Source organism: Gopherus evgoodei, chromosome 5 (assembly GCF_007399415.2).
Source record: "Gopherus evgoodei ecotype Sinaloan lineage chromosome 5, rGopEvg1_v1.p, whole genome shotgun sequence".
In the NCBI taxonomy this organism is placed as follows: Eukaryota; Metazoa; Chordata; order Testudines; family Testudinidae; genus Gopherus; species Gopherus evgoodei.
In genome coordinates, this window is record NC_044326.1 from 4,917,370 (window position 1) to 4,943,882 (window position 26,513).

General features: G+C 43.1%; 1 protein-coding gene across 7 annotated transcripts in view; it reads right to left on the reverse strand.

Annotated features, from left to right (window-relative positions):
• Window positions 1-26,513, reverse strand: part of SFXN5 (sideroflexin 5) — a 182,651-nt gene that overhangs the window by 117,332 nt on the left and 38,806 nt on the right. For 2 of the 7 annotated variants that reach the window (XM_030563308.1, XM_030563307.1), the window contains 5 exons: window positions 11,014-11,064; window positions 10,860-10,917; window positions 10,490-10,516; window positions 8,690-8,744; window positions 6,995-7,020 (listed from right to left, as the gene is read on the reverse strand). In XM_030563308.1, the coding sequence (XP_030419168.1) occupies window positions 6,995-7,020; window positions 8,690-8,744; window positions 10,490-10,516; window positions 10,860-10,917; window positions 11,014-11,064 (217 nt within the window). Of the gene's footprint in view, window positions 1-6,994; window positions 7,021-8,689; window positions 8,745-10,489; window positions 10,517-10,859; window positions 11,065-17,453; window positions 17,799-23,488; window positions 24,605-26,513 lie in introns of all 7 variants that reach the window. The other 5 variants (XM_030563309.1, XM_030563311.1, XM_030563310.1 and 2 more) reach the window with 4 other exon arrangements.

Sequence of the window (26,513 nt, forward strand, 5' to 3'; positions counted from 1 at the left end):
AGGAGGGTTGGGCGTGGGGCTAGCAACTCCACCCCGTAAAAAATCAACCTGCTACAGAAACGCCAACAATACAGACAACAGAGACTTTTACCCTGGAAAAAGAAGGGTCTTCAATTCGAAGATGCATGACGCTGGGTGGTAAAAGCCGTGAGGAAGCCACTAAGTCGATTACCCTTCTTGCAACCAGGAGGATTACCATAGGCACATGGAACGTGAGGACCATGTACGAGTCAGGAAAGACGGCGCAGGTTGCAGCAGAGATGAGGAGCAACAACCTCACCCTATTAGGCATTAGCGAGACAAGATGGACACAAGCGGGACAGAGACGACTGTTGACAGGAGAGCTGTTGCTGTATTCAGGACATGAAGAGAGCAATGCACTCCACAAACAGGGAGTAGGCTTCATGTTGTCCAAGCAGGCACAGAGAGCACTGATTGGTTGGGAGGCACATGGTCCCAGGATCATCACAGCATCCTTCAGAACTAAAATGAAGAGGATTAAGATGAATGTTGTTCAGTTCTATGCTCCAACTAATGACAGCGAAGAGGAGGACAAAGATTATTTTTACAACAGACTCCAGAAAATATTAGAGATTCTCCCAGACAAAGACATTATCATCCTTATGGGAGACTTTAATGCCAAAATTGTACCTGACAACACACGATACGAACAAGTCATGGGGACCCACGCTCTGGGAAAGATGAGTGAGAATGGAGAGAGATTTGTGGATCTGTGTGCACTTAACAACCTGGTCATAGGAGGTAGCATCTTTCCTCACAAGCGGATCCACAAGAGTACCTGGGTATACCAGCAGGCACGACAAAAAATCAGATCGATCATGTCTGCATTAGCAAGAAGTTTAGAAGATCCTTGCAGGACGTTAGAGTTAGAAGAGGAGCAGATGCGGCATCCGACCATCACTTCGTGGTGGCCAGATTGAAGCTGAAGCTGAAAAAGAACTGGATGGACACGTCAGACGGAAGAGTGAAGTACAACGTCAGCCTTCTGAAGGACCATAAGACCAAGGAAGATTTTGGACTGAGGCTGAAGAATAAGTTTTCAGTATTACAGGAACGGTCTGAGGAAGAGGAAGACAGTGTACTAAACAGATGGCAGAAAGTGAGAGAGACACTTAGGTCAGTATGCCAGGAAGTGCTTGGAATTAAGAAACACCAGCAGAAAGAGTGGATCACAGCAGAGACCTTGATCAAAATAGAAGACAGAAAGAAGAGAAGGCAGCAGTCAAAAACAGTAGGACTAGAGCAGCAAAGGCCAAAGCTCAAAAAGAGTATGCTGAAGCCCACAGAGCAATGAAGAGGAATATCAGGAAGGACAAGAGAGAGTATGTGGATGAACAGGCAGCAGAAGCGGAGCAGGCAGCATACAGCTGTAATATGAAACAGCTGTATGATACTACCAAGCGACTGTCTGGAAAGTTCAGCAAGCCAGAACATCCCGTTAAAGACAAGCAGGGAAAGTCTATAACAGGAATAGAACAGATGAACAGATGAGCGGAGCACTTTGAGGAACTCCTGAACAGACCAGCACCACCAAATCCACCAGATATCAACTCAGCTAACGAGGACCTCCCAATTAATTGCGATAAACCAACCAGAGACGAGATCAGAAAAGCCATCACCATGATGAAGAATAGGAAGGCGGCTGGACCTGATGACATCCCAGCAGAGGCCCTGAAAACAGACCTGGATGCTTCAGTGGAAATGCTGTACCCCCTCTTTGAGAAGATATGGGAAGAAGTAGTGATTCCGGTAGACTGGAAAGAGGGCTATCTCATCAAAATCCCCAAGAAAGGAGACCTTAGCAACTGTGCCAATTATAGAGGAATCACACTCCTGTCGGTGCCAGGGAAGGTCTTCAACCAAGTCCTCTTAGAGAGGATGAAGAATGCTGTCGATCCACAGCTACGAGATGAACAGGCAGGTTTCCGGCAGAACAGATCATGCACGGACCAGATAGCAACGCTTCACATCATAGTCGAGCAGTCTATAGAGTGGAACTCCTCGTTGTACATCAATTTTGTTGACTATGAGAAAGCGTTCAATAGCGTGGATCGAGAGACCCTTTGGAAGCTCCTTCGACACTACGGCATCCCAGCAAAGGTGGTTAACCTGATCAAGAACTCATATGACGGTATACACTGTAGAGTGATCCATGGAGGGCAGCTTACTAACAGCTTCCAGGTGCAAACTGGAGTCAGGCAAGGATGCTTGTTGTCACCACTTCTTTTTCTTCTCGTCATCGATTGGATTATGAAGACATCCACCTATGAGCGCAGGAACGGAATCCAGTGGACGTTGTGGACCCAGCTTGATGACCTGGACTTTGCTGACGACCTTGCACTCCTTTCGCACAGCAAACAGCAGATGCAAGAGAAGATCAATGTAGTGGCAGCCACGTCATCACAGGTTGGCCTCAACATTCACAAGGACAAGACCAAGATCCTTAGGATTAACTCCATTAGCAATGACCCAGTCACACTGAATGGAAGCCCCCTGGAAAAAGTGCAGTCCTTCATCTACCTAGGTAGCATCATCGACCAGCAGGGTGGCACAGATGCAGACATCAAAGTAAGGATTAGTGAGGCAAGAGCAGCCTTCTTACAGCTCAAGAACATCTGGAGCTCTAGAGAGCTGTCTTTGGCAATAAAAATCCGACTGTTCAACTCCAGTGTGAAATCAGTCCTACTGTATGGAGCTGAAACCTGGAGGACAACCAAAACAATCATCAGGAAGATCCAGACCTTCATAAATAGCTGCCTCAGAAGGATTCTCCAGATCCGCTGGCCAGACACCATCAGTAACATCCACCTCTTGGAGAGGACCTGTCAACTCCTAGCAGAGGAAGAATTCAGAAGGAGAAGGTGGGGTTGGATAGGACATAACTACGCAAGCAGCCAACTAACATCACCAGACAGGCACTGCGGTGGAACCCCCAAGGTAAGCGGAAAAGAGGCCGTCCAAGAAACACCTGGCGACATGACCTTCAGGCTGATAGCAAAAAAATGGGCTATACTTGGAACCAGTTAGAACGAATGGCCCAGGATAGAGGACTCTGGAGATCTGTTGTTGGCGGCCCATACCTTGAATGGGGTGACGGGCATCAGTGAGTGAGTGAGTGATGAGTAAGTAGGGAGCAGCACAGAAAGACTGTGTCCCATTCCACAAGAGAAAAAGTTGCCACAGTGCAGGGAACTGAAGAGGGATGGAGAAGGAAGTATAAAGGGAAGAAACTCCTAAGGTTAATCCACAAACAAAGTTCCCAGTGAGCTGAATTGTCAGCTAATGGGTAGATACAATGGGATACGCCTTCACATTTTTATTTTTTTTTCCCTCCAGCTACCTAATTCTCTGGGAATTAGAGTGGAGAGGCAAGTGTGGATCTGTAATGTGAAGACTGTCTATTTCAGAACCCACCGATGAAATTTTCCTTTATTCCTGAGTGTGTATAATTTTCACATGACCCCATCCTACCAGGAGAAAGATTGCTCCTCATGGTAGCACTCTCACCTCGGGGCTAGAAGGCTGTGGATTCACCCACACTCTTGGACTTTGGACCAGGACATCCTCTCTGATTTTATTTATGCTGAGGGGCGAGTAAAACCTGATATAACAGCCAAAAGAATCTGTCAAAAAGAAGGGAGGTGAGCCTACAATCACCACTCATTTGCGCCTGCATCAGTTTTGGGGGTACAACTCACAGGCTAAGGATCCAGAAGAGAGAAACAACAACTAACAAGAGAGTGTAAAAAGGTTGGATGGGCTGGTTTAGTTTACACCTCCTGTTAAGTTGATTTTCCCTCCTACGCTCTTTCTTGAAATGTAAGTTATACCTACTTTGCATGCCTGCTGAGTGCCAAATCAGTGAGTTACACTAACTTACCATTTATACCCAGCATGCAACTAACACCAGGATTTACATTATCAGCGAACTTGGCCCAGATATTTCCATAGAAGGTATATCTCATTCCAACAGGTCTGAATTTGGCCCCAAGAGCCGATGAGTTAAAGAGACTCAGGAAGATGAGGCAGCCCAAAACGTAAGTCATTTATAATCTCAACCTCAGTGGAAGAAAACAAGAAAGAGACTAAATGAAAAGAAAAAGAACACCCAAAATCTGCATGACTGAAAGAGGCACATTTAATGCAAACTCTCCATATGTGCAAGAGTCTGCCAAGGAATGTACAGCTTCACTTTTAATTACTGGCAGGGGGGAAAAAACAGCTAAAAAGGAAAACAAAATAAAAAATCTTAAACACCAGAAATATATCAACCACCAAATTCTAATTGCCTGACTGATGTGATGGTTGTTGTGGCTTTGAAGCCAAGGGATGTAGATGCTTTTCATAAAGATTTGCCAAGTCTGACAAGACTCTAGTTGAAAGAGGTCAAGTGGGAGGAATTAGCAAGAGGGATCTTTATGTTTACAAAACCAAAATCTTTTCCTATTGGTTAAGGAAAGTGGATTTATCTGTGAGTCAATGTTAATAATAGCACTCAGCTCTTACCTACTGCAGTATTGCCAGTCCCAAGCAGTCAAAAACCATGAATCAGACTCCAAGAAAGAAAGAAAAAACTGAGATTCCCAAATAATCACACAAATCCAGGAGATGAGGCTTTAAGCAAATTGCTAAATATAATGAGACTCGCAATAAAATTGCAGGAGTTGGCAACACTGCGGACTGCTTTTCATCCCCAAGTACTTTACAAAGGGAAGCAAGTATTTCCCTCCTTTACAAAGGGCACAGGGTAGTAGAAGTGACTTGCCCAAGGTGACGCAGCAGGCCAGGAGCACAGCCAGGCATGGAACCATGGTCTCTTGACTCTGACTCCAACTCCAGTGCCTTACCCACTAGGCTATGCTGCTGAGTTAAGTAAGCTCAGAAGAAGCCTCTTCCTAAGTTGGTGTCTTGTCCTCGGCTACAACCATAAGACTACTGCACAATCATTTTGCTCGAGGAAATCCCATCCCCCTATGTTCAATGTAAGATTCACACAGTTTTTATGCTAGAGCAGGCTGCCAATTTTGTCACTAAATTTCACAGATAGATTGGCATAAATGTTACATTTTAATTTTAACATTTGAAAATGCTTCTTTTTAAAAAAAAAAGAATGACAAGAGGTTCCAGTTTATCCTTTACAGCTAGTGAAATTGGACTCATCTGACAGCTCTCAGCTCCGCTGACAGATCTGGATTTGGGCCGATTTCATTGTCAATTTGATCGTTAACTCATTTCTGTTTAACCTAATTTTTAAAAAAAATAATGCCCCACCACAAGTTGCCACCAAAATGTTAGATACAACAACTTAATAATAATACTAAGAATTTTAACCTCTAGATTTTGGTAACCATGTTATCACCTTCCTTGGACAGGATCATTACTCTTATGTCTTATAGCGATAGACTCAAGAGCTCGATCTGCTTAGCTTAACAAAGAGAAGGGGTGATTTGATCGCAGTTTATATGTACCTGTTTTTGGAACAAATAATTCACAATGGGCCCTTCAGTCTACTAGACAAAGGTATAATATGAGCCAATGTCTGGAAGCTAGACAAATTCAGACTGGAAATAAGGTGTCAATTTTTAACAGTGAGGGTAATTAACCATTGGAACAATTTTTTACCAAGAGCCCTGGTGGATTCTTCATCACTGGCAATTTGTAAATCAAGATTGGATGCTTTTTTCTAAACGAAATGCTCTAGGAATTATTTTCAGAAAGCTTTAAGGCCTTTGCCATATAGGACGTCAGACTAGATGATCACAATGGCCCCTTCTGGCCTTGGCATCTATGAATCTGCATGTTATATGCCTCAATGCACTTGGTTTATAAGGTTTCAACCTGCAGATTTCATGCTTTACAATAGTTGAGGCAGCATGTTCCAGAGGATTAAAAAAAAAAAAAAAAAGGCTGGAATCCAAAAGTACTGAATTTTTCATCATGGTTCTGATGTCAACTTGCTGTGTTGCCTGGGGCAAGTCACTTAAAATTGCCGTGCCTCAGTTTCCCAATCTGTAACATAGGGGTAAATACTTAGCTACGTCACAGGCAGAGGGTGAAGATTAATAGAAGTTTAAGCATTATAAATGCAGTCCGGGAGACCTCTATCTTGGCCTTCACTCGAGATAATGTCCCCAAATGTTAATATAGTCAACTGAAAATAACAAACATGAAGTGAGAGATGCACACTTAGCAATAACCCATAACTAATGACTTTTCAACTGTTCGTTAGACAGAGAGGATTTAGATTTTCATTGGGGGAAAGGAATAAGTCAAAGAATCCTGGGTGCTGTGACGTAGCTCTTGAGTTTGCGGGGCTCTCATTGGGTTTGTCACATTCTGGAAGCTACTTGTCAAATGTACAGAGGAGGAAGGATCTGAAGACCAGTGCAGAAGTTACATTTTACAGGTGATCAGTGCACCGTGGAGTATTAGACACCTGTGGCTGGCCCATGGCAGCTGACTCAGGCTTGTGGGCTTGGGCTAAGGGACTGTTTAATTGCACTGTGGACTTTCAGGCTTAGGCTGGAGGGTCCTAGAGCCCAGGCTCCAGCCTGAGTCCAAATGTCTACACCACAATTAAACAACCCACAAGCCTGAGTCAGCTGCCATAGCCAGCTGGGGTGTGTGTGGCGGGGTTAATTGCCATGTAGACAGTCCCATTATCTTTCTGGAGAAAGAGCCAGGTAGAAGGTTAACCAGAAAGGAGAAGATATTACAAAAATAGCAGGATGCTATGTGCAAGGAAGGAGGTGAATAATGTGTAACAGGCAAACAACCTCAAACATGACAATCTAAATCCATCAGGGCACATTTTGCACAATGAAACCCTCGCTAACGCGTGATGGGAAAGGTGTGAACATTTTGTGAATGTCACACCGATGTAGTGTGGAATTTGGAGGATTCTATGTGAGTGCTAAAAAATGCATTTCCTGTTACACTCAGGCTGGGTGGAGAGAGATGCTAAAATACTTACGATGGGTGTTCCAAAAGGAATGTAGCCTAGAAAGAAAGAAAGAAAGAAAGAAAGAAAGAAAGAAAGAAAGAAAGAAAGAAAGAAAGAAACATTTTAATACACAGAGATTAAGGAGGTATCACACCTGAGAAACCTGGTGCAGCTATGAATAAAGGATAAGAAACACATAGGGCATGAGTCTGAATCTCCTCTTGTTTGCACCAGTGTAACTCCAGTGACTTTAGTGGAGTTACACCCCGACAATCAGGAGTGAGAGAAAAATGGATTCACAGTTCTTACCTCACTTCCCTTCTCAGCTCTTGGGTGTTTTAAGTGTTTCCCAAGGATTTTTTTAGGCTTGGCCTACACTAGAAAAGTTACACTGCCATAACTGTGTTGGTTAGGCATGTGATATTTTTACTGATATCCTGGTATATAAACCCTAGCATGGATGTAGTTATAACAATATACTGGTACATCTTATTTTTCTTCCAAAACCAAAATAAGTTATACAACTATAGCTGCATCCACATTGGAGGAAGGAGGGTGTGGGTAGTGCTGCTTTAGCTACAATTGTATAGTTCAAACGGAAACACACTCTAGTGCGGGCAAGCCCTTACCCGAAATCTCACTGGCCCTCTACAAAAATCACATATCCACATGTTGCCTCCCACAGCAAGAGCTGCCGGTTACCACACTTTGCTGTGCTACAGCGCCTCCCACCAGAGAGTCTAAGAGCATGTTACAAACGTTAATGCATTAAGTAAGCCTCACAACCCCAACTGACAGACAGGGATGCCAAGGCCCAGGGAGGTGGAATGATTTGCCCAAAGTTACACAGCAAGTCAGTGGCAGAACGGAGGGGAGAACCCAAGAGTGCTGGCTCACCTGTGCTGTGCTTTAGCCAGGAGGTTACCCTTTCTCTCCAAAAAGTTTTTAGAGAATGAAGCACCAATTCTGCCATTTCTCCCATGCTCCCACCAGATTGTTCCACTGCATGAGCTCATTTCCCAGCACAGCAGATTAGAAACCAGATAAAGGTCCCTTCTAAAAGGGGATACAGACTGTCCCTGCCGGTGGCTCTCCCGAGAAGGAACCAGAGGAACACTTCTGTGCAGTAATTGCCCCACAAACACAGCCACAGCTTGATCCACAGTAAAGGCAGGTAATGCTCCTTTGCCTCCAGGGATGGAACAAAAGGGGGACGAAGCGGCTGATTTAATGATGCAACAGCAGCTGTCTAATGCCAAGGCTGGATGTGGTATGGCACAAAAAAAAGCACTTTGTCTCTGAGGGAGAAAGAACATGGGTTGGTGGCGTGGAAGGTGCTTTCCAAGAATTCTGTTCGAGTTAGGTTCTTATACTACGCCCATCACCATGGTATGTGGCCCAACCCACTCTCCTTAGTGGAAGAAAGCACCAGAGTGTTTGTTTATGTGGCAGCTTTCTTTCCTTGATCCAAGGTTAAAATGAATGCCAACATGTAAACAGAGTGCCTGGATACCACAGGGACGGGCACTTTAGAGAGGCCAGAGGTGAGATAAGCTAAAGTTCACATTCAGATGTCCAGGGGGTATGGAGAAGAATGAGGCAGACACTAAATATTTAAAAGATTCAGAGAAAGAACTGGGACAAAACCGGGATTATAACATTTACTATGTGTTTTCAGTAAGATTAGTAAACAGATTGGTACACTGATTAGAGGATATACTCTACCTGACATTCTGAAAGGCATGAAGATCTTCTCATTAGTATCAGGATGTATGATGGCCTACAAAACAATCAGCAAATAGACATGATGAAAGCATGGAAGTGGCTGGCAAGCAGCAAAGAGCCTGACCCTTCCCATTATGTACAATCTGTTTAACCAGAAAGCAGAGACACACACATATGTGTCTCTACAGCAGCATAAGCAGCATGCTGCACATGGTTTTTGCAGCACAGATCAGTGGCCCATGACCATTCAGAAGTCTTCACAAAAGCCTCCTCCGGCTTATTGGTTTTCTGCTCCTTTAAAAATTCTTGACATAATTGAGTGCTAGTGACAGGCTGACAACACTGGAGACAGAAGCACAGAACAGGTACATAATGAGCAGTAGCAATGGCCACAAAGAACACATATCAATGTGCCTTAACCCTGACCTGGGAGGCACTACCTCTAGGGACAAGAACAGAATTTAGTCTCCATGGCCCACTCTATCCTTGGTTTCTCTACCAAGATCGCTAACAATGAGGCCACCTTTGTTGGTGGTTTTGCAATCTGGACACTCACGCTAAATTCACTGTACACAAGACACTAACAGCGGTTAGATAGTAATAAATCATTGTCAAGTGGACTAGATGGAAAGCAGCAACCTAAATCAGTGCAATGTCTTCTGTCCTGTGTGTAGGTTTGAAGTTTTGACACAGTAAAGTTTCTGAAGATAAAAAAAATCAGTTCTAAGCAAATGTTCAGGACAGATTTTAAATTCAAATTATTCAGAAGTGCTACTCAGTTCTCCTGCAGCAAATTGAGTTGTTCAAAAATTCCTGTGATTATAAAATTAAAAGCATATTTTCTGAAATGACAGGTTTTATTTAACTCTTCCTAACTTTATACACGATGGGTTCTACCCACACAGCCCCCACTCTCACTAAATCTATGTATACATTTTCCTAGGATTAAGGGTGAAGATTCTCTCAATAATCCAGAATAATAATGAAAGCTCTCTCCATTCACACATATGCATACACCAGTTTGTAAACAAGGTCGAGGTAAGCATGGACATTTGCATGGAAATCCAACAGAGCCTGACCATCTTGTTGCCAATTGAAAACATGATTGCATGGTCATCTGGTGTTACTGAAACGAAGAATTCTCCAATAAAATCCTATCAGCTATCACAATGGTTTATTGCACTACTTTTTGGGCACAGCAGAAGTTCAACCTTCATGTCCATCCAGTTCTTAGCCTCACTGTAGAGACCACTTACAAAGAAGCCAACTGTGATAGTTTTGTGCTATGGACACCTGTTCATTAAGAACTGGACTGAGACCACCAACTTATTCTATTCCACAGCCGCCCATAAAAGTCACCTTTGATCTTTCTCACCTTAGGCAGATAAGGACCAGATCTCCATATGAAGCCAGTGAGGATGCACCAATGTAAAAACTGGTGTAAACAGGGTTGAGAATCAGTCTGCTAGTGTTTTGGGATTGTCCAGGGGAAAGATATGACAGAGTTTTTATTGTTATGGAAGAACTGTCAAACCAGTTAATGGGAATATGGAGACCAGGAACACTCTTGGCTAGATAAGTGGGAGAAAATGAACACATAAAATTATATATAAACACTAAAATAAAATTAAAACTCTTGTGGTGGGGGGAAAGTTATTTGCACATGCTATTTTATCTTGTCAGAGAAAATGTAACTGAAAAACCGTGACAGAGAAAGGAGCACTACCTTTTTCCCATTTAGGAAAAACAAAGGAATAGTGATATTTTAAAAGAGGAATAAAATATTTAAAAGTTTGTTACCTGCTTTATTTTTTGAGCTCCCCAAAGCTAGAAAAATAAAATAAAATATTAGTTTTTAAAAAATCAGCACAGAAGAACCCACATTAATTCTCTGATCAGTTACCTTAAAGGAACAGGAAAAATCACTCTAAGAACTTTCCTCTGGATGTCAGAGACTGTTATTTAGGGCCCTATTCTGCCACCTTTACCCACATTGAGTAGTACCTTATCAATGCCACTAATCAATGACGCCACCGAAGAGGAAGACACTGCTCAACGTAAGACAGGATGGCAGAATTCAGACCTTATATTATAAGCTTCTGAGATGAGGAACACTGCCCTCTCTACTCTTTTGTGTACACATCTGAGCATATGATTAGCACAATAATACCTTGAATGAGCTCCCAAGACTCCCACTGAAGTCAGTGGGCATCGGAGGGCATGCCACTCTGAGGTGAGTAAACACTGCAGTGAGGTATTTGCAAACATTCATTCAAATACAAATGGTGCATTAACTTCAAGAGGATGAGGGGCCCAGTTTTCACCTTTCCACAAACAATTGTGCAAGGAAAATCTTCTTCTTTGAAGAATGCTCACTGTAAAGGAAAGTGCCATGAATATTCATAAAATACATGTTTTTATTATTGATTGTAGCATACAAAGGCCTCAAATCAGAGGCAGGGCCCCATTGCAAAAGTCTCAGCCCCTGTCCCAAACAGCTTACAATACACTTTATGACAAAAGGAAACAAGAGGATGTAACAAATTGAAAGGAACGGGGAAGAAGGATGAGAGTAAGAGAGAGAAAAGAATATCCAGCGTAGACTTATTTTGTGCAGAATTTGATGGTTCAGTCATTTAAGGTATGGAAGTTTTTTAATGTAGGATATAGGATTTTGCCACCCTCTCTCACGCTGGGCTTGGTCTGTTCCCATTCAAATCAACGGAAAAAATTGCATTAACTTGGTGCAGGATCAAGGCCTTGAGGAGTATGTTTCAAAGGGAATATTCATGGAACAAGGTACCTCCAGGTGAGGAAGCATAGTAGAAATTGGCCCATAGCTATCAGCAATCCCTACTACCTAGTAATTATTTACACCCAGATTCCGATCTCATTCACAAAGGTGTAAATCTGGAGTAACTATTGATGTCCGTTACTGCGGTATTTGAGCCTCTCACAATTTTTAGTGTATTTATCCTCACTACACCACAGTGAGGTAGGGCAGTTCTATTATCCCCGTTGTACAGAGGGAAAACCGAGGCACAGAGAAAGTAAGTGGTTTGTCCAAGGTCACACAGGGAGTGTGTGGCAAAGAAAGGAATTAAACTAAGATGAATTCAAATCCCAGGCTAGCGTCCTACGCACTGGACCATGCAGCCTCTTTAATACAGCATATGCAGAATGGTATAAAAGACAATAACTGACCTTCAGAATATTAAACGAAAAACACCTTCAGTCAAAGAGGAATTCTACTATGTGTTTCTACCTCTTCTAAATGCATTATACAGCAAAGACAATGTATTTTCTGGCACAATCTTAGACATGGGAGCAGAGAACTGGCCTTTAGCGTCCCTGTTCAGCTAACTGTTTTCAAACGCACTAGTGAAAAAACAGTCTATGAGGACGGAGGACGGCTTCTGACCAGGTTCCATGGGCATTTTGGTCACTAACTGGTCCCAATATTTCTGCATTTCCTTGCTGCAGAGCAAATACTGTCAGAACACTGGATTATCCTATTGCTTCCCAGAAACAGACTTTACAAGATGCACCTGATGAGTCACCTAAAGATTCTGCCAGCTCATTTTCACTTTTTTTATACTCTAATTCATTTTCTGTTTTCAGCAAGTCTACAACATTTTTCCAATAGATTCAACACTGTGAGTAGTTGGTTTTGCCAGCCGGTGCCTGGCTGCTGACAGCAGGTCTCTGTTTTAGCTAGGGATTCCATTCACACTTTCTCTTGCCATGTTAGAGATGGAGGGCCAAATTCTGATCTCATTTACACTACTATAAATCCAAAGCAGCTGCACTAAAGTAAGTAGAGTTATCCCAGAGTTATGCTTATCTGACTCAGCCCATGGTTTCTAAATAAGGGGCTACTTTTGGGCAGTCTCCTACCACAGGTATTCCTATTTCACACAGGAGTTACTGTACATTAATAATATAGAATTATATACCATGTGTCAGCATTCAGGGCAACTGCACCTGAATTTCCCCTTCATGGTTCAGCAAGGTTATCCACTCTAGGCTCCTAGATCCTCAGCTGTCCTCTCTCTTGAGCGGAGACCCACATTTCTCTCCCTCCTGACCAGGGTTTTTCCAGGCTGCACAGTTCCCTGCTTATGCTGAGAGTTCCCCAGAAAATCATACTGCCTAAGCAGGCCTGCTTTGCTTTCTCCACAGAGGCTATAAACAGAGTAATTGCCCACAGTTACTACACCACTCTTTCTAAGCAAGCACATTTATTCTTAAGAGGAAAGCAGAACAGAGAAAGCATATTAAAACAAGAGAAGAACCTACACACATGCTAATAAGCTTACCAGAGATCACCCCAACTCCAACAAGAGCTCTGGCAGGTGTCAGTCCTTCAAACCTCACCCAGGGGCTCTACTGTGGTTACAAATTTGTATCAGCTTTTGTTCAGAACAAGAACACCCATGAATCAGAGTCCTTCCTTTATATAGTTTGGGCCTCTGATCTTGTCCTCATGTAACAGGTGATGAGCAGACAAAGGTTCCCTCCTCAGGGGGAGGCTTCTAAAAGCTGAATTTTTGCACAAATGGAGGAGTTTACATTTGCATACACTTCCTCCTGGAGATTTCCTGGAAAACCCACTTCACTTTAAAAGTTCTTTCTTTTCTGCCCATTGTTTCAAATAGGTCTTTGAAGCTCTTAACAGTTCCTAGGGTTTACATTTGTCATGACTGCCCCCTAGAGACATATGTGCAATCCCAAAATAATACATAACCATTTGCATTTTTAATACAATGTATTCCCAAAGTACTTAAACTTAACCCATTAAGGTTTACCCAGAATACTGCAGGAAACTGCCATAACTGTCACACTAGCCACTTTGCAGTTTGTGTCCCCTCCAAGTGTTTGCTACCCCTCCAGTTTTGGTATTAGTAGCAAATTTGCTCAAACTTGGATTTACACAAAAGAAACATCAAGTAAAAAACCAAACCAAAACATAACCAGAGCAAACCGAACCATTTTTAAAGGACTTCACTTTCTGTGCAGCAACCCAAACGGGCAGTGACAGACAAGGAGCACAGCCTATGGCCATAGCAACTTTTTAGGATGACAGGTCTGCTTCCTGTTTCATTGACACATGCTTCACCACTGTGAAGGAACTGGCTCCAGGGGCCATTTGCGAGTGCTCCAAGATTATAGTCTAATCGCTCTCAAACTAGTTGATGACAAATTAGTACTTTTTAAATCCATGATTTCCAAGTTTCTATTTTCCCTTCAGTTCCAAGAGCAGGGACCTTATTACTTTGTGACGGACGCACCAGTGATTTGTGTAAAGAACAAGAAAATGTGAACTTAAGACATCCCCGGGAGTTTCTACTGTGATTATTCATAAGTTGGAGGGGATAACACCCAAAGCCATTAGATAATTGGGGTCCCTCGAGATTTGTAGAAAAGGATCTTAAGTGGCAGAGAGCTGCTCTGCAGCTGTGGTCCTACAGAGCTTAGCAGCAGATAACGAAGCTGGCTGGATGCATCCTCCCAACCAGCTCTAGCAGTGCCACAAAGCTCCACGAACCCCAGAGTGCAACCACGCAGCTCTCCTTCCTACTGACTTCCTTAAGGCTGGATGTCTCTGGCAGCAAGGCTTTGTCACGGGCTTGGCAGACCCAGAGCACAGTGAGGAGATGCAAACCCAAGTAACCCCAGGGGAATGTTAATCGATCTTTGGTTAAACAGAAGCATTACTCACTTGGGGTTCATTGTAATAATTAGGCATACACATTTGCCCTAATTATGAGCCCAACTGGATAAAGTACATAAAAGTTCACAAAATGTCACAGTAACCTATAACAACAAATGCTGATGGGCAAAGGTATGAAAAGGAGACAAAATAATTAAAATTAGCCCAAACATAAAGGCCTACTAACTAAAGTAACTCATGGATTGTGTTAAAAATCATGCTTGATAAACAAAAAAAATGGGAAGAAAAAAATCAGCGAACCAAAATTCATGCGTCAGCAATGGCCTAATTGGTCGACTAAATAACGAGGGGATGGGCTATTCCACCCACCATTCCCTTCGCGAGACCTTAAATTAAGAGACTTTAAGGAGAAAAACTGGCTACTGAAGCAAGCTTCACCATCATGGCTGCCACCCCCATCACCTCCTAGGGACCCCAGGCCTTCGTCATCCTGATCCTCAGACATGTCCTGACCACTGGGACAGGGAGAGGGTCCCAGATGACATCACCACCTCTACCAGCTCCAGCTGAATCCCAATCACCACCTGGGATGAAACAGGATCCGACTTTAAACAACAACAGCTCCAGCCCATCTCAACTCACTTCTTCTCTCTTCCCCGGCAGGACCATTATTACCGTCTTTGATACCATCTAAGAAACCGACAAAGGGGGTGGGCTGGGTTCCTTCTAAAATTCTCTCTTGCTAAAGGGATAGGGAACACGGGATGCTGTTAAAAAAATGAAAGCCTCAATACTTTCCATTTCTTTTCCTTTTAACTGTTGTTCTTTCCTTTCTTTATCTTTAATTTAAAAAAAGTTAAAAGGAGTTTGAATGGTGTATTTACCATGGCACTAAGCAAGCTGAAGTCTCTATACCAAACCTCAAACCTTGTTTAACATTGTTTAATATGGGATGGTAATTGAATTATGTTTTTACCTTTAGCCCATATATTCCACCTAAATTAATACAAGTTCCACTATATAAGACAACACTTGAAAGTAACTCTTCAATTAAAAAATATAAAGGATGCTTCAACCGCAAACTTACCGGTTAACAGATCTGATTGTAAAAATATGAGCGTTAATTGTGCAATTTGAAGGGAATAAGTCTCCTTTCTCTAACTGCAGTAACATGTAGAGTCCATGGATCTGAGTGTGGATTATTTTCTGTTCACATGCTGAAGCCTTGTCTACTCTAGGAAACTTTGGCAAAAATTTCTCATTGTTGCTGAAATCAGAGTTAGCATCACTGGAGACCTACTGTAGATGAACTGCCAGCATGCATAAGCAAGGAAAGACCCACCCTAAGTAGGCTCAGAGGATACGTGCTTTAAATGTTGCACGCAGCCCATCTACACTGGAATTGGCAACAGTGATAAATCTTTGCAAAAGTGTCCCCAGCATAGACAAGGCTTAAGAGTGAATCACTGGAAAGAAGTGAGTAGTTTTTAAGTAATTGTCTCTGCTTCTCTAGACAATGACATAAAAGTCTCATTTGGAACCCTGCTAGCCTCTTTCTTGCTCTAACAGGAGGTTTTCTCTTCCTTTCGCAAAATCCTGCCTGCTCCCACAAAACTTTGATGTTAACGAGATAGCAGTCTGGAGTTTGCACCCAGTCAGCAAGTGCCAGTTGTTTCTCACTCTGGAAACTGCAAAAGATTTACTAAAGCAAAGTTCGGATTATCTATCCCACACTGAATTCCGAGTGTTTCAGCATAGCAACTGGAATGTGTGATACATCAGGGCTTGCTTTATGTACAAGAGCATCTCCTATCATTCTTCTTTTCCCTAACCCCTTTAAAAAACTGTTTAACTCCCAGCTGGAGAAATACTGTCCCTACAGGGTGCTGCTTACTTTGCTTTGGAAGTTCCCTGGGAAATATTTCAAGCTGACAGCAAGGACCTGCTAAGAAGTGGTTCTGCTTAGTGCTAGTACATACATTAACGAATCAAACAGGACATTAGTGTTGTCAAGTGGTTAGAGTCAAGGGGTCAAAAGGTGCCCTAGGTCTGCCACAGAGTCATTATGGCCCAAATATTCAAAATGGGGGGTGCCCAACTTGAGAGATGTAGGGCTTAATACCCATGGACTTCCATGTGGGTTGCAAGTGCTTAGGACCCACCAAATTACAAGGAAATTCATGGGAGTTGGGTGCCTGACTTACTTAGGCTGGGATTTTCAAAGCCTCCTAAGGTATTTTGATGTCCAGCTCCCACTGAAGTCAACAGGAGTTAGGCACCTAAATAGCTTTGTGGATCTGGGCTTACATGCCATGGCACCCAAGTTTGAAAATTTGGGCCGTAAGCTCTTTGCTCTTGAGTTATCCATTTATAAAATGTACCTTCTGGGGATTGCGACAGGCTTCACAGATGAACTTTTATAAAGCTGTTATAGACATCCTCAAATGGAAAGTAATGTAGAATGGAAAGCATTGGTTATGGTCATTATTGTTGGTGGCAGACAGCAGCTGTCAAGGGTGGACTTCAATTTTCCAGGGGCATCTGTGTGACGTAACAGGGCACAATCCAAATCAGTGGGGGGCTGTGTCACCCCTGCCCTGCAACCTTTGGTTCCTTATAATGCCTTGCTGTAGTAGCTCCCACCGTGGCCGCTCACAAACAACTTTCCAGCAGCAAAGCCACACTGAGTGTCTGTGTGTAACTGCACCCTGCTAGCTACACCCTGACTCTTACCAGTCTTGGTTATGCAGCAGGGTGATCCGAACACAATCCCAGGTCTGGATCTTCCTCCAGAAATGTATGTCCTGTACTGCCCAGCCCTCTACTGGACAAATATATTAAGTTCATTATTCCTTTAAAGGAATAATATGACAGCTTACTACCTTAAACAGTTTTCAGATACTTCAACTTAAACACACTGGATTAAATAAAATAGCAAAGCAAGTTTATTAACTATATAGAGAGAGATTTTAAGTGAGTATAAGTAAAGAGGCATAGAAGTTAGAAATGGTTATAAGAAAAATAAAAGATCAAATGCTTACTAGTGCCTAATTTAACAAACTATATTAGATTCAAGCAAAATTTCCTCACCAAATGCTTCCAGTAAGATTATTGACCAAAATCTTCTCCCAAAGTCCAATGGCTGTTTCCTTTTGTCTTTTCAGGTACAGAGGATGTGATGGGCAAGGAGAGAGAGACACAGACATGTGCTTTGGGGTGTTAGTCCCTCCTGTTTATAGTTTCAGTCCCCCTCTTGAAAAACATTCCCAGCTGAGAACCAGGAGACTGAGATTCTATGTGGAAGGATATTCCCTGCTGGTTTTTTCCCACCTGTTTGACCTTCCTGTACGATGCCTCTGTTTACTCTTTAAATGCACATTAAGGCACGCACACATTTCTTCATTTAGGACAGATCTGTCTTCTAAATAGGCAGGGCTGTGGGGTTTTGAACATCTGTTAATAACATTTTACAGGGGAATCTTATAATTTCACATACAATGTTACCACATATATCTTACCAGGACAATACTGACCAGCAAATTATGAGTTTTTCAACGATACCTTACAAAGCATACATTGTACAAAGATTATTACAATAGCGTGCAGGGTGTGAATATGGGGCATATTCTATCACAACCTCTATTTTGTTACCACGTCACAACTGGTTCACCATGCTCCTGGATTTTTTTTCTGGGTCTTAAATCAAAAAGGGAGATATGGACTGGACAGCCTTATAGGCCTTTTCCTTCCACTAGCCAATGGAGCATTGGTTCCGACAGGGCTTATGTTTTCAGGTGCTTTCATGTGCACCAAAGCAACAAACCTCATCTTAGAAAGGCAGAAGGAGTACTACTCTACATATGTCTGTACTTGTCTCTCAGGACTTACCTACCCGGTGGGATAATGTGCACTAGGGGTGTGATTTCTAATGTGCACTAAGATGTTGCGCACTAACTGGTCCATGCAGCCCCTGTTGGTGTGAACTAAAAGTTCCCCAGTGTGCTTTAACATAAACAGTACTACGTTAAAGTGCACTAGGGAACACTGATTGCACACCAGAGAGTCTACCAGAGTGGTCCCCAAACTGTGGGGCGCAACGCCTAGGGGGGTGCAGAGGAACATTCAAAAGGGTGCAGCAGGGCCCGGAACAGCCCCGCAGAGAGGTGGGGTGGGGAGGGAGTGCTACCCAGTCCTGCTCTGAACCCAGCACTGCTCCAGCCCTGCCCCCAGAAACTCCTGCCAGCCAGTGATTCTCTGCAGAAGACATAATACCATCTTGGGGACTGTGTTATCTTTCCTACCTATGTGTGACGAAGCTGGGTGTGCACTCACATGTGAAAGACGGCAACCTGCCCATTCCTCTCCCAAGCCTGCTCAGTCTTTGCCCCTTCCCCCATTAAGGAAGCCATACCTGCTCTGGATGGCGGAAGATGCCCAGCAGGAGCTGTGCCCCTTCTGCTTTAGAGGGAAAGTTCACACATGGAGTTGGGAGTGGGGTGTTTACACACATACAACGGAGTTGGGAGTGGGGTGTTGGAGTTGGGAGTGGGGTGTTTACACACATACAACGGAGGCTGTTGGGAACTAATTTTCCTGGCTGGGATCTTGTTTCGGTGGAATTGACTTTAGGCATTGCTTCCAGGTTCTGTTTGCCACCCAGTACGGACGGGACCAGAGTGTCATAGTTAAGATTAAAATACAGGAGAGAGGCGCTCCCAGTTCTGTCCTCAGACCATTAGAAAACATCCCACAAAAAGAAAGGGAAGCAATGGGAGACCCAGCATACAGACTTCTGATAAAATGTAGCTCAGAAATAGCAGATTGGAGAGGGGAGAGTACCGTTTACTGCAAATGGACCTCTTCGCTCTTCATCAACAGCGGTAAGAAAAGTTATTATCCTCCAAAAAGGATGCTGTTTAGCCTTCAGTAGAGTCACTGCTCTCTGCTGTGTCTGGGACAGCATGAGTGGCTCTTCCTGCTGTTAGCATGATTGAAGGAAGAGCACAGTAATAAATATATGCCCATTATACTGGTGAGTCTCTTTTCACTTCACTGAGACTAATAGGGAAGAAATGAAACAGTTTCAAAACAACAAGTTGCCAAAACTGCATTTGGAAAGGCTCAGGAGTGAGAAGCTACAAGGGACATGCCAGAGTGCATGCTCAGCCAATGCTCACGGGACAGGGTTGGATGGAAGCAGAGTTTCTCTCTCTCGGACCCAGGAGGATGCATTTTAAAAGCTCACATTTCTCTCTTGCTGTGGCTAATTCAATTTCTTTCAGTGACACACTTGTGTTAAAGGAGTGAAGATTTCTGGTTAGATGTCCTGAGGGTGGTGGAATGAAAAATAAAAATAAAAAAAAACAAAAAAGGTGAGAGGAAAGGCTATCTCTTTGTTATCTGAGTGTCAAGACACTGCAATGATGGGTGCATGAGAAATATATAGACATTTCCTTTCAATTTATATTGCCATAGCTCCCACAATGTGCTCAGTTTCCTAAAATATATAGAAAACACAGAACCTAGAATCACAGAACCATAGAGTTAGAAGGGACCACAAAGGTCATTTAGCTTAACCCCCTGCCAAGATGCAGGATGTGTTGTGTCTAAACCATCCAAGATAGATGGCTCCAGCCTCTATCTGAAAACTTCCAGTGAAGGAGCTTCCACGACTTCCCTAGGCTGCCCGTTCCATTGTCCTACTGTTCTTATAGGTAGGAAGTTTTCCCTGAGATTTAATCTAAATCTGCTGTGCTGTAGTTTGAACCCATTGCTTCCTGTCCTACTCTCTGTGGCAAGAGAGAAAGATTTTTCTCTTTTTTATGGGAACACCGAGCTCCGAATCTAGGGTTCTGTTTCCACAGATACGCACATGCTTAATTTGAGAAGAAAGATGGTCCAGTGATAAGGGCACTAGCCTGGGACTTTGGAAACCTGGGTTCATTGCACTGCTCTACCACAGGCACTCTCTGTGATCTTGGAAAAGTCACTTAGGGCAGGTCTACACACCACTTTTTGTACTGGTTTACTTAGCTCAGTTCAGAAACCGATATAGTTAAATTGGTGCAATACTAAGCATGGAGGTAAATTTAAGGAAATAAGTTAACCAACATAAGCACCTTTTTATGCCAGTATAACACATCCATACTAGGAGGTTGCACCAACGTTACTATATCAGTTTCTAAACTGATAGTTAACTTGGCACAAAAAAAACTTTGTAGAATTAAGGTGTATTTTGGCCTTTATCTTGCAGGTCCTTGTGTGATGCACAGTGAGCCATGTACAACTGTTGTACAGCACTGTAACTTACACTAACACTGTGGCTCTTTATAGTCTCCTGTGGGCAAGCCCACAACTAGAAGCTGTGACACACCGACAGAGGGCAAGAATGAGAGGAAGGATGTTCAGGAGGAATATAAAATTGCTGCAAATACTTTCATGGTCTGTTTTCTGTCTTCCTTGTTATTTAGTCTGTTTGTTGTGCTGGGTCCTGCATTGATCCGGACTGGGACCTCTGGATGTGGCTGTCATACAAATATTAAATAGCAATGATTTACGTTTCTCGCTGATGCCAGAGCACGCAGACATTCCCGTAGAGATTTATTCAAAGAAAAGGGACACTAGGACAGAAAGGCACAATGGGATGGATGTGTTTTGAAGAACATACCAGGTAGGTTATTTAGGGGGAAGTGATTCTACTGGTTTGTTATTACAGTTCGATAGCTTTTAGCACAGAAAGATGAAGACATGGGCCATTTCAGTAACATAAAGTCTATCATCATGGGGAGATGGGTTGAAAGAATGCTGCAGTTCTTTAAATTAATTTAAAGCATTCACAGCCTTGACTCCCTAATTTAGTCCTTCAACAGGAGACCTTCACCCTACGTTTTACAGTGCCTGAGCAATACTGTCCATGTCCAGTAAACACTGTAAGTTCCTTGGGAAAAGCACTTGTTTTTCCTGCATTGCATTTTTATGTGGCACGGAGCACAATAATAAAAATAGTAAAGCAGCCGTGTTGTCAAACAAGGATTCTTTAAATCTCTCATGTGTAGCTGATAGCCATCAAGTACGGCTTCTTTCAACTTTTACCACTGTTGACATGCCAACATCAATCTGTTCTTCAATCTGTGCTGGTCGGTTGGTCAGGTTGGAAAAGGGACTCTTGCAAATAGAGGACACAGATGCAGTTCTACAAATTAGATTAATGATGCAAAGAAGCCTGGGAATAGAGGACAAAAGTCACATCATAATGTCTGCAGTTGGTGAAGCTTTTTGGTTTGAGGATGTCTAGGTAGCAATGCTCATGGACTGCAGAAAATGCCACTTTTAAGGAGTGTGCAGCTTTATTCAGTCCACCAATATTTTTGTGACTGCCATTCTTCTTCAGAGAAGTATTTATTCCTTCAAATGAAAATGCATTTGTTCCAATGGAGGCTCCCCACAGGAGACAGTCTGGGAATGGCTGCTCTGTTTAAAATTGGATGTGTTACGGTCTGTACCTTCTGCTGCAAATTGGCTCCGAGTGCAAGTGTGTGTGTCTTTTTAATCTATCTCCTTTCAAATATCACTAGCCACCAGAGTTTCACACTAAAATCCCAATCCCACCAGTGGCCATCCAAGAAGCCAGGGGGAAATCTGCAAACAAAGAGTTCGCAGGATTGGACACCTTACATGTAACATGCTGCCTCTCTCTCACTGCACAGAAGCTTGTAATGAATGTAAATGAAAAAGATTTTGCAAATTCAGTAATGGGACTGTTTAAACTAGGAGCTGAGGGAAAGCTGACAGGTGCCAAGGAACACTCAGGTGGGACAAAAATCTGGGCTCTCAGTGACACAAAGGTATCTCTGTACACAGAGAAAGATGGGACAGACGTCCCATCAGCAAGGATCACACTACTGTCTCTCTAAGCTATTAAACAAGTCTACAGCTCTCTACTGTTCATTCCTAACAGGCCTAAGAGACACGTCAGGAAGCCTGATTCTCTCAGTGCTTCCCTTTTAACTTTTCAGAATACAGTTTTCATTCCCAAACTGAAATTAGATACTGATGCCTCTTGCATCAAAACGTTTTCAGATATGTTATGTTCATGTAACCCCTACTTTATGGCAGAGTTCAAAAAAACAAACAAATCCCAACAACAACATACCAGGCAAACCCCAAATCATTAGATTTTTCCCCCCAGAAGAAAAAGATAAATTTTTGTAATGTAATTATTTAGGAAGTTTTAACAAGTTTACAAATCATTGCCATGTAAATATCTAAAGTGTTAATCATTACAACATTGAGCTGATCTTTTTGTTTAGAGAAATATTATGCAGTAATATAATAATCAGATCTCTCTGTTTAACAGAGTATTATCATATTACAGAGCGAGCCTCTTTCTGCCACCCAAGCTGAGTTATTTCTGGGGATTTTATTAAACTGAGTGAAATGACTGACTCTACTCATATTTATCGAACCTTGCATGCCTGTTAAATGTTAACATTCAAAATAATTGGACAGGTGTGCTGGAGGGGAGGGGGTTGGTAGTATCAAAGTACTTTTAGTATTGAATAAACAGTACCTAAATATCTAAGTATCTATCTGTTCTCTGTCAATTTTGCTGGGTACCTAACTGATGCATTGAGTTTTTCCGTAACAACGATCTCCCATATGTTTTGGAACCATTCCTCTAATTTCTGGCTATTTTTCTTTTCCCAATGAGAGGTTAGTAGTAGTCTAGCAGCTACTAGCAGATGAGATGCATTTTTCACCTGTTTGAGTGTGTCCATTTTCCTAGAAAGCCCCTGGGAACAGGTTACGATCTTAAACTAATGGCCATTTTGGTGAGCAGGAGAACAGATCTATCGTTCCAGATCAAACAAAGAGGGTAGGAGGAGTCAGTGGACAGCTAACAAGTCAATGTGAAGTTGAAGACAATGAGGATGAATGAGGTTGTGCTGTGAGGAAAAAGGGAGTGCAAAGGAGTCAGAGAGGAAGGTGGATAGGGAGGACTCGGGGGCAGTAAACGGTGGCTACCTGGAGGGGGAGTGGAGATAAGAGGCAGGCGGAGTGTTGTCTGAAGAGAAAGAAAGAGTGGTAAGGGTTGGAAGCAGCAGAAGAGAAGCTCTACACCTCACCTCACTCCTTTGCAGACTACTTTGAGGTGGAGCATGTGAGAAGAGAAGTGGTCACTGTGAGAGTGCAGCTGCAGCGGCGGTGTCAGAGGGGGGATCCAAAGTCCCTGTAAGTGCCAGGAGATAGAGGGAGAAGGAGATCAAAAAAACATGGATGAAGGTGATCTTTGAGATGCAGTGTGTGCAACCACTGGGTATTCCAGGGGGAACAAGAGAAGAGGAGGACAGAGAGAAGGCTTGAAAGGGAAGGGCTAGAGGTGGTGATGGGACAGGGTGCAGGAAATGAGACTGGTGGGGATGGAGGTTGGGTCAAATATTGCACAGAGGAGGAAGTGGAGGTGGAATTTGTGGTGATGAGAGGGGGTGAGGAATGGGCAAAGGGAAAGGGAGAACAAAAAGGGAGAAGCAAGGATAAGGTGGAGATGGGAGTGGGGAAGGGAACCGGTGGGAGGAAGGGATGACAACACAAAAGAGGTGTCAAGAGAGCGAAGACAGAGTAGTGGCAAAACATGGTTAGGAAAGAGCAGCCTATGGGGTTGACAGGAGCACACGCTTAGCTACTGCAGACAAGAGCAATAGAACAAATAACGGAACCAAAGACTGTATCATAATGAATATGCCCAGAGGCAGAGTTAAGGCTGGACATGGACTGGAACTGTGACATTTCATCGGCTTTTGAGCACTTAACTTTGCAGCTATAATATTTTTTACATAGATAGTTCTACTTTAAAATAAAAATGGAACATTTCTTATTTTGTGCCTGGATCAGCTCTGGCTATTTGCTCTGCCTGTAAGAGGGCTGATTTTGTGCAAAATTCTGGCTGGGTTTCTTGCATTTTCTAGAGGATTTCTAGATTAGGATTACCCTGGTTTCATGCTATGGAGCAACAGCTGAGCTTTCTAAAATAATTTCTTCTGAACGCAACGAAGGCTGTGCTGCAAGGCTGTGAACCTTTCCCCAGAGGATAACTGGGGATGAAGAGTGTTTACTCCAGCATCTGCCTCATAAGGAGGGTCATGGCAAGCAGGGGCAGAGTCAGTTCTGGATGGAATGGTCCATGACTGTTCCATTTCAGAAGGTTGAATCTACGTAGAAGGAGAAATCTCTCTTTAAAAGCCCTGCCAAGGAGATAATAAATGTATTAAGAAAATATTTGATGTTACAGAGTTTCTGATTGTCTTTTACACTTACATTTTTCATGTACTGGAATTGTTTCACCAAGCAATGAAAACAAACTAAGCCCAGTTATTATGCCTTTGGCTGCAGCTGGGGAATCCTTGGCAATAGCCACTGAATGGAAAGAAGGCAGTTTTGGATACTGCCAGGGTTAGTGTAACACAAAACTGAACTCTCACTAGAAAAAGTCAGGTGGGATATTAATTTAACGTCTCCCTCAAAACAAGATGTTCTCTGGACTAAGACTTGATGGTAGGTTTTTGCTGGGCTGTTTGAACAGCTGATAAGGGTTTCACAGAAGTATCAGTTTATCTCACAGGACTTCAGCAAGCCAGAGATATCTACTTTTTCAACCAGTTTTGCTCCCACCGTCTAGAATTTCATCTAGACCTCACATCCCTAGTTTACTTATGAGAATGGCATGTGGGACTGTGTCAAAAGACAAAAGTGCTTTCTCCTTCCACTAGGCCAGTAACCATGGCAAAGAAGAAAACCACACACACTGCAGCCTCACTTAGGTGTCTGACACCTATCTCATACCTAAACCCCAGTGAGATCATAAACCAGGACAAGACAGGTGGAGGAGCCGTACAATGTAAGTGCATTTATTTCAGTGAGGATATTTCAGCAATTAATGTGACCCCTCAGAGAAGCAGGGTTTATAGACAACTCTGGCTGCCAATATATGGACACAGTGACGTGCCTGGTGAGAGACTTTAGCTTAGTGAAGAAAGCAACATATATTTTAGGATCTAGAACTAGCAAAATACACACTTTGTGAGAGTTGGAGGGTAGTGATGGTGCTGATGGTGAATGTTATTCTTAATTGACGCAATTCTTTAAACTCAAATGTTATGCTTACTTTTAATAATTTTTATTTAACATGTTTACAGGTTTTTAAACCACCTCTTGTGGAATTTTGCTCAGCAAAACTTTTTTAAATGCCTAACCCCCTCCTCCCCACACACAAAAACAAAAATAAAACACCTGTCAGGGATGGTCAAGGTATTCTTGGTCCTGCCTCAGTGTGGGGGGGAAGGCCCAGATGACCTCTCAAGGACCCTTCCAGCCCTATATTTCTATGATTTCTATTAAATTATTAGTATTAACATGACACACACCAAGTTACGATGCCCAATGCCAAAAAAAAAGATGGAAGAGCTAACGTACGACATCCAGTTCCTTCCAGAAGTAGCATACACTGGCATTACAACTAATGCCACATGAGATCCCAGCACTGTGACAGTCATCAGCTGTCCCATCATTAATGACTTATTTAAAAAAAAGTAACACTTACTAAAAACAGATCAGCAACAGATGACAACTTGTGGTAATCATGACAGTACAAACTCAGGAATGTACCAAACTGGTGATTGGCTACAAAGACCTACATCAGTGGTCCCCAACCTTTTTGTGACCAGTAGCACATTCATGTTTTCAGAACAGCGTGGCGGGCGCCAACAATTTTACAAGGCTTATTTTGTATTTGCACATTAAATAATACAAAAAAACATATTTAATATTACATAATATATGAATCCAGAGAGAAGAGAGAAGCCGGAGAAAAGCCACGAGGACAGAGAACACTGGTGCCCGCAGCCCTGGAGTACTCTGTCCCCAGCAGGCGCGGAGCCCCAGATTCTCTTCTCTTCAGGGCACTAGGTGGGCCCCGCACCTGCCGGGACCGAGAACACCAGCGCCTGCAGCCCCAGAGTTCTCTGTCCCTGGCAGGCGTGGGGCCGTGGCTTCTCTCCGGCTTAAGTCACGGCCCCGCACCTGCCAGGGACCGAGAACACCGGTGCCCGCAGCCTGCAGCCCCACAGTTCTCTGACCCTGGCAGGTGTGGGGCCG